Genomic DNA, 8,457 nt, shown 5'->3' with positions numbered 1-8,457 from the left:
CTCAGCCTCCCGAGCAGCTGGAATTACAGGCGTGAGCCACCGCGCTGGTCACAAATCCTTGTCCACTTTCTTTCCTCAAATGAGGAAGATAACGTGGCCTCAAGCCCAGAGTGAGGCAGCAGCTCGCCCACAATGGTGGAGGTCAGGGCTGGACAGCAGCTGGGTGCTGAAAACACAAAGCGGGGACCCCAGACTGGAGGCCGCCAAAAAACAGGACCCACAGGGAGGCACTGCCCCTCCAAGGCTCCTCATGGTCACTGCACGTCCCCAGCTCCATTTCCAGGATCTGCCTGGGGGTGCCTGAAACTCAGAGGGATGCCACGGGGAACAGATGGTGAGGATAGAGGGTGCTGAAGGACAGAGCCCAGGGACCAGCCTCACCTTCTGTGGTGACGGTGAGCTCTTGATGTAGAACGGGTTGTTGGCCTGCTCCTGCTTCCGGGCCTCTCGGCGCTGCAGGATAGGGCGTGGCGTGAGTCCGAGAGAAGCAGGGGCGATACCTCTCCATGGATGTCCCCCACCAGCAGCAGCCCAGCCAGAGGAGGCTGGATCTTCGGAAGGTTTCACCACTGAGCTTTTACTAACAGGGAAACCAGGGCCCACAACTGGAGGGAACTCGTATTGGGGAAAGGAATCGCTAACCCTCTAGGACGCAGGGACACCCAAGCCTCCAGGCCAGGCCAGGATCAGGACCCACAGAGGCCGCTGACCTGCCGAGGCCACCTGGCTCCTGACGAGCAGTGCTCAGACAAGTTGGGGCTGCAGGGCCCGGAGCCAGGGCTGCCCAAAAGCATGGCCTGGAGGGTGCAGGTGCACAAAGCCCCACACACAGCCCACGCAAGGTGTCCCCTCTGCGGGTGCAGGACAGGAGGAGGAGGCTGCGGGAGGGGCTGCCCTCCCAGCTCAGGTGGGCAGGGCAAGGTGGAGCCCCACATGGGACCCAGCGGCTGCATCCCCTCCAGAGGGCGGGGCCCAGGGACCGCACCCCTCCAGAGGGCGCGGTCGGGGGCCTCCCTCACCTGCCTCAGCTTCTGGTCTTGGTGGGCTGCACATGTGCAGTGTCTCGCAGCAGCTGTGGGGCAGGGGAGGGCGCCCTGCCAAGGCACCTACAGGCCCCTGGCTACACGTCGGGGGCTCCTTGGGGGCCTCCCAGATCTAGAAAAGCTACTCCCCACTTCAATGAAACTCACTGAAACCCAACCGTAACGTGAAACACCCATTTGGGGCTTCCTGGAGGATAGCGGTGTACAATCCTGAGCCGACAGAAAAGAGCTCTGGTATCAGGAGCCTTGAAGACTCCCTGGGAAGGAGGGAGGAGGCAGGGGCCGCCAGGGGCACCCAACAGCTCACCCGGGCCAACTCCTCCTCATCCGCCTCGGACGGCCGGTGCTTGGGCCGCCGCTGCTCCTCCTCGTGGAAGACAGCCCTGGGTCTCTCGTCCTCTGACTCGCTGTCCGAGAGCGGCTCATTGATCCAGGCGTCCAGGTCCAGGCTGCGTAGACAGGAGGGTCACACAGGGCGGTGTGTGACGGAGCACGTGCCTGCAGGTGTCCACCCTGAGCAGGCTCCCCATGTGCCTGGCCATGGGATACCCCTAAGAATGGAGCCCGCCACCCACACAGGGCCAGCGAGGCAGCTGTCACTGCCCCTTAGAGAGGATGCAGGGACCCAGGAAGGCTGCAGCAAGGTCACGGTGGGGCCCCCAAGGAGGGCTCAGAGGGCCCCAGAGGTTTATGATGAGGGTGGGAGCAGGCCTACTTCCCAGGGAGCAGCCCCGAGCAGGAGCAAGGTCGCAGAACCAGCAAGAGCCCTGGGTGGGTCCATGTGAGGGACACAAACGGCCAAGGCCTCCCATCAGCCCCCCACCCTCCCTGGCTGTCCAGGTTGCAGTAGCTGCCGCTGTGCCTCCAGGCATCGGGGGACCACGTCAGGGCTGTGGCTACAATGACCCCGCACCGAATCCTTACCCTTCAGGGACTGGAACCTTCTTCTGGGCCTTGGGGGCCACTGGGTTCAGCTCCCCAGCAAAGAGAGCGCTGACCTCCTCTGCCACAGGCACATCCTTGGCCTGAAGCTTCTGGATGTGCTTGACCAGCTGCAGGATGCAGGACGCCTGCAGGGGACACAGGAGTCACCACTGCCACCTGCCTGGAAGGCCGCCTGGCCACCCTCAGGACACCAGGTGGCATGGCCCCTACTGCAGCCACACACAGCCCAGCCCTCGCGCCATCTCTGGCATCACGATCCTTGCCAGGAAGCAGCAGAATCACATGAATCCACAAAGAGAACAGAGACGGGGGCATGACAGGGAGCTCTGCGCCCCGAGACCAGAAGCACTACTCCCTCGGCCCCCGTGGGCTCCTGGCCTCTGTGCTGGCTCCACCTCAGACACAGCCAGGCTGGGCAGCTCAACAGCGACATCGGGCCAAGGATCATGGCCAGCCCCCAGGTAATGCCACTGTGCAGAGGAGCCGGGGCCACACCCCACGTAGCCTCTAAGGCTGGGTCTCCTCAACCGCCAGATGGGCCAACGCCACTCCCACCCTGTCTCACAGATCCCTGGGAGCCAGGCACAGTGATTCACACCTGTAACACGAGTATTTTGGGAGGCTGCAGTGGGTGAATCACTGGAGGTCAGGAATTTGACACTAGCCTGGCCAACAGGGCGAAACCCTGTCTTTAATAAAAGTACAAAAATCAGCTAGGTGTGGCGGCAGGTGGCTATAATCCCAGCTACTGGGCAGGGGAATCACTTGAACCTCCAGGGGGCAGAGGTTGCAGTGAGCTGAGATCATGCCACTTCACACCAGCCTAGGATAAAGAACAAAACTCCAACTCAAAAAAAACAAAAACAAAAACAAAAACAAAAAACACAACAGAGAGCTGTGAACCGGTGGGCATCACCTGGCACAGGTGTGCGCAGTCTGCTCCACTGAGAACCCATCACCTGCAGGGCACCAGAAACAGCCACGGCTGTCCCCAGCTGTCGCCCGTCTCACTGCACTCGATGCAAGCTCTTCCTGTGGCCGGAACAGCACTCCCGAGACCTGCCCTGTGCTCCTGACAGACCCCCGTCCTGCTGACCTCCAGGCCCCACTGACCAACCCCAAGCCCCAGAAGGCACAAGTGGCGACAAGGGAATCTGAGTGGCTTCGGAGGAGGAAGCGAGGCCCTGTGGATCTGGCCGCCGCAGGACAGAAGGCGCTGAGGGCACCCGGGGCTCCACCCAACTCGGAGTGCGGCCTCACCCGCTCTTGCACCTCCAGGTCTGCACTCTGCACAAACTGCGGCAGCCGGTCCACCATGAGCTGGGTGACAGCCTGGGCGCCCTCCGCCTCCCCAGCCTGCTCCTTCTGCTGCAGGATGGAGGCGTACAGCTTGACCACGTTCTGCACGTACACAGCCTGGATGTGGCCAGGCAGCGTGGTGACTTTGGGCCGCAGCATGGCCTCCAGCGTGTGGTGCGGCTCCTGCAGATGCCTGCGGACAAGAGACGCCGTGAGGCCACAGGATGCCTGCCCGGGGGCTCCTCTCCAGCCGGTGGGGACCCGGGAGGCCTGGACTGTCACAAACAAGGTGACTGTGGGCCCGTCCCATTCCCTGACCAGGCTCCAGGGGCTGAGACATGAACTGAAAGAAATCAGTGGCCGTCAGTTGCCCATACCACAAACAAAGCAGAGACGTGGAGCTGACAGAGCCACTGAATGGTGGAAAGGTCAGAAGAGAAAAGGACAACAGGGTCAACTGTGCAGCCAGCCCGGGGAGGACGAGCAGGACAGGCCGGAGCAGATGAAACCGGGAGGCCGTCATCTGCAGGACAGTGGGGCTTGGGGGCTGTGCCCGGGGAGGATGAGCAGGACAGGCAGGGAGCCGCAGGAACTAGGAGACCCTAAAGTGCAGGGCAGCGAGGCCCTGGGGTGGGGTAGTACGTCTCACTGACATCTGACACGATGCCTTGGGACTTGAAATGTTTCTAGTCCGCTTTTATTCCCAATAAGAAAATGATGGCCTAGCACAATGGCTCACGTCTGTAATCCCAGTACTTTGGGAGGCCGAGGCGGGCGGATCACAAGGTCAGGAGATTAAGACATCCTGGCTAATATGGTGAAACCCTGTCTCTATTAAAAATACAAAAAATTAACTGGGGGTGATAGTGGACGCCTGTAGTCCCAGCTACTCGGGAGGCTGAGGCAGGAGAATCACTTGAACCTGGGAGGCGGAGGTTGCAGTGAGCTGAGATTGCACCACCGCACTCCAGCCTGAATGACAGAGCAAGACTCTGCCTCAAAAGAAAAAAGAGAGAAAAGAAAGTAGCAGATGTGCTCATCTTGAGGATGCAGGCTGGCTGGGGACCCTTTCAGGATCCTGGGAGTCGGGCCCTCCCTAAGCCAAGGCAGACCCAGGGTGGGGAGTGCTCGCTGTGGCAGTGACGGGCGGCAGGCAGCGGCCTGTGGTGCTCAAGGGGCCAGGCCCGAGGCAGTGGGGCATGGTGGCAAATATTATAACTTTCCATGACCATCTGGAAATTCAGACTGGTGTGAGAACCATGGGTCTCAGCAACACATTTCCACCTCCAGGCAGTGGCTGTGATCTGTTCTCTTGACCAGAGAGCGCCTAACGCTCCTGGAGACGGCAGAGAGAACCTGATGCTCCTGGAGACAGAAGGGCCGTGTCTCCAGGATCCATCCCTGCGGCCCACCTGGAATCTGGCGCTGAGACCGGTGCTCCCAGAGGGGCCTGGCGTGGGCAGGCTGGAGCTGAGCAGGTGCCTCCCTGGGCCACCTCAGTGCCACACAGAGCTCCCACCTGACCTACGGCAAGGCAGGGCTCAGAGGGGCTGCCACTCACACAGCTGGGACTGAACCTTGCAGACACCCAGGGCCAGCCCCCCCCATCTGCAGCCCACCCCATTGACCCTCCTAGCTCCCCATCCTGATGCCCACGGGATCTACAATCTTCTGGGAGCGCCGCAGATGCCAGAGAGCAGACAAGGTGGCACAGACCTGCCCTTGTAAAAGGGGAGCAGGCCCGGCCATTGTCAGGGAATGGCTGCTGGGAGCCCACAGGCCTGCAAGACGGCTGGGTCGGCAGGTCAAGGCCAGACAGCGGGAAGATCTGCCAGGATGTCCCTGGTCCCTACCCCTCAGGAGCCTGGTGAAGCTGCCAGCCCGGAGGCCCAGAGCCCACTCACTCCGAGAACTCCCCGCAGATCCAGGCGGCAGCGTAGAGCACCTCGCAGATCCCGTTCCGCTGGGTACTACTGGCCAGCAGGTGCGCACTGTCGAGCAGCGAGGACATCTGGGACACGGCGAACTTGCGGATGGCCTTCACTCGGATGGCCACGTCCAGCATCTGGGCAGCGATGAGGTGGCCGTGCCGTGTGCCTTCCAGCCGGGTCAGCTCCACCAGGATGCTGATGTACCTGCGAGGCAGGAGTAGCGGGTGAGCAGTGGGTGAGCGGGGCGGCAGGTGAGCGGGGTGACGGGTGAGCGGGACAGTGGGTGAGCGGCGCCATGACCCCCGACCCCCGGCTTCGCCCCAGGAGCTGGACGCACCACTCAAAGTTGGTGATGTACTGGTAGTTAGACTGGCTACAGATGTCGATGATCTTGGTGAGCAACTCGTCGCGGTAGGTGGTGCCCTCTGCCTTGTCCACGTGGGTCATCAGCTTCTTCACGATCTCCATCAGGTTCTTCTTGGACACCTGGGCAAGAGTGTGGGGACAGTGGTCAGGGTGGACCCCACTTTGGGGCTGCTTGGTGAGGCACGAAACACCTGCTCCTGAAACAGAATCCACGGGACACAGGCAGACCCCAGTTCACAGATCGACCCCAGGAAGGCAGCAGGTCCCTGATGCGGGGTAGGTCAGAGGCACACGGCCCCCAGCCAGGAAGTGGCAACCGGTCCAGCACAGTCTGTTCTGCAGGTCCCAGCCCCAGCCCTGGCCACACAGGCCCTCCAAGACAGCTGTGGACCAGGGCTTGCACCCCCTGCCCTGCCCCACCACACTTGCTGAAGGCCCTGAGTGCGAGGGGCTCATGACCCCCGCATTCCCCATGGCTCTGCACTTGACACTTCATGTCCCTTAGAGAAGGCAGGCCAGGCGGTGGGCAGTGGGGACGCACCATCCCGTAGAGCAGGTCCAGGGCCCGCAGCCGGATGGACTCATCCTTGTCGTCCAGGCACTGCAGGATGAGGTCCTTGTGGGACTGCACGGACTTGGGATGGGTCTTCAGGATCTTAGACATGGCCAGCAGCCCCAGATACTTCACTGTGGAGAGAGGCCAGAGCCGGTCACTGGGACGGACAGACAGCAGGCTGCAGGCGTGGCACAAGGCTCTCCGGGCAGGGTCTCTACCTCAGGAGGCTGCCTGGCCCTGGCACTCTGGGGTGGAGAGAACAAGTCTCCCAGCTGGTGATCACCACAGGGGATGTCGCCCTAGCAAAGCCCCTCCCTGGGAGCCAGGATGCAGGCTGCCCTCGGGAAGGCCTCCCCTATCTACTACCGTATTATGGTAGATGCTCTCAGCTCTCCTCTCCCCACCCAGCCAGCACAGGGGAGAATGCAGAGAAGACTCCGGCACCATCGGGCACCCTCTCACCTGCACCCGGTACTCGGGCCACCCAACTGGCCCAAACTAGCTCACAGAGAGCTAAGGGTCCTGGGCATGAGGCACAGATGCCACCACCTAAGCCAGGGCCGCCCCAGCCCCAAGGCACACAGCTGAACCTGTTCATACTGCCATCCATGGTGGCTTTCAGGCCACAGGGCAGCACTGAGCAGAAACAGAGACCATGCAGTCCACAGAAAAAACACAGCAGTCCCCACCTACCCATGGGGGATGGGCCCGTGACTCCCCGTGGAAGCCTGACTCAGTGGATGGTACTGAGCCCCGCGTGTTTGTTTTTATGCTTATGGGCCCGTGGTGAAGTTTCGTGTGTAAATGAGGCACAATAAAAGATTAACAACTAATAGTAACTAATAATAGTAAGTAACAACTAACAACACAGGAAGGGCAGGTGAACGTGGTCTCTCCGGGAACACCTGACTGTGTGGTGCTTGCCTATTTCTGGACTGTGACTGATGGGGGCACCCGAAGCCTCGGATGGGGGCCGCTCCACTACCTGGGCTGCTGCAAGAGTCTGCCAACTCCTGCTCTAAACAAAAAGGCCTAGCTGCAAAATGAGCCTCCAAAACACCACCCTGCCCCTCGGCCCAGGTACCAGGTACCAGGTAGAGGCTGCTAATTCAAATTCCTCCACAGGGCAGCACAGGGACACCCACACGTGGGCAGGCACCTGGGCAGGGGCGCCGTGTGCTGCTCTATCTCACAGGAAGAGCCTCACGCACCCCTGCAGAAACATGCAGAGGCTGAAATGTCAGGGAATCTTGCAGCAAGGTGCTCAGTAAGGCATCCGTCCAACGACCAAGATCCCGGCACTGGGGGCCTTTGCCACGCCCTCCACATCTCCATAGGGACTGGGGCTTACAGGGAGCTGGTGTTTCCCAAGGACTCTGCCTCTGGCAGCTGGCATGAGGCTCAGCATCTGAACACCTTCGGCCTGGACACAGACCAGCCAGCCCATGTAGATGGCTGGGGTGCAAGGGTGCCTCGGGCACTGGCAGAGGAACGTCTCTGAAGCAGGTGCATCCATCAGAGAGTACGCCAAGGCCCACTTCCTCCTCAGGCTGGGAGAACCCCTAACTTCATGGAGGTGGGGCAGGGAAACGATAGCACTGGAGAAGGGGCGACTCACAGTTCTGATCCGAGTCCTCGATCAATATCCTTAATTTCTGGACACAAAGCTGAAAAGAAAACACGATGCTGCTTCCATCCTCTGAAACCAAGGCTGAGCTCTGCTGACCCTGGGCCACCCCAGGTGTCCTCCAGATTCAACCCCCACCTGGCCTAAGGCCCAGGGTCAACCCGCCCAACCACCAAAGCCCAGGAGGAAAGCAAACAGGGCCCACATTGGCCATCAGGGACAAGGGAGGCCCTGCTTCCCATGGGCGCTCCCCCCAATTCCGCAGCACCCCACATGTCCACCCCACAGGGAGCCTGACCAGACCCAGGTCCGTGGTGCCCACAGAGCACAGCTGTGCCCTCCTGAGCCCCAAGGACAGCATGTGGGACCAGTACCTTGGTCACAGAGTGGGGAAGCTCCAGCCCGTGCGGAACATACCTGGATGCTGGCGCTGTGGTTGGGCATGCCGGAGGACAGGGAGATGAGCACTGCAAAGACACCCGGTCAGCACCGCAGCCAGCGCCGGCAGACCCACCACGCCCGGCCAGTTTATACGAATATAAAACTAGATGGGGCCGGGCGCGGTGGCTCATGCCTGTAATCCCAGCACTGTGGGAGGCCGAGGTGGGTGGATCACGAGGTCAAGAGATCGAGACCATCCTGGTCAACACGGTGACACCCCGTCTCTACTAAAACTACAAAACATTAGCT

At 61.1% G+C, this 8,457-nt stretch overlaps 1 protein-coding gene across 1 annotated transcript in view; it reads right to left on the bottom strand.

Annotated features, from left to right (window-relative positions):
* The window catches only part of AP3D1 (adaptor related protein complex 3 subunit delta 1), a 47,782-nt gene that overhangs the window by 13,337 nt on the left and 25,988 nt on the right, over nucleotides 1-8,457 (bottom strand). The window contains exons 9-17 of the mRNA XM_017514382.2: nucleotides 8,185-8,251; nucleotides 7,759-7,807; nucleotides 6,126-6,271; nucleotides 5,556-5,704; nucleotides 5,192-5,422; nucleotides 3,249-3,480; nucleotides 1,968-2,113; nucleotides 1,351-1,492; nucleotides 382-453 (exon numbers count right to left, since the gene is read on the bottom strand). Coding sequence (XP_017369871.1) covers nucleotides 382-453; nucleotides 1,351-1,492; nucleotides 1,968-2,113; nucleotides 3,249-3,480; nucleotides 5,192-5,422; nucleotides 5,556-5,704; nucleotides 6,126-6,271; nucleotides 7,759-7,807; nucleotides 8,185-8,251 — 1,234 coding nt within the window. The remainder of the gene's footprint in view (nucleotides 1-381; nucleotides 454-1,350; nucleotides 1,493-1,967; nucleotides 2,114-3,248; nucleotides 3,481-5,191; nucleotides 5,423-5,555; nucleotides 5,705-6,125; nucleotides 6,272-7,758; nucleotides 7,808-8,184; nucleotides 8,252-8,457) is intronic.

The sequence above is a fragment of the Cebus imitator genome, unplaced genomic scaffold, assembly GCF_001604975.1.
Source record: "Cebus imitator isolate Cc_AM_T3 unplaced genomic scaffold, Cebus_imitator-1.0 Scaffold524, whole genome shotgun sequence".
Taxonomy (NCBI): domain Eukaryota; kingdom Metazoa; phylum Chordata; class Mammalia; order Primates; family Cebidae; genus Cebus; species Cebus imitator.
The sequence above is the reverse complement of the archived record's forward strand: the minus strand, read 5'-3'. Positions and strand labels throughout refer to the sequence as shown.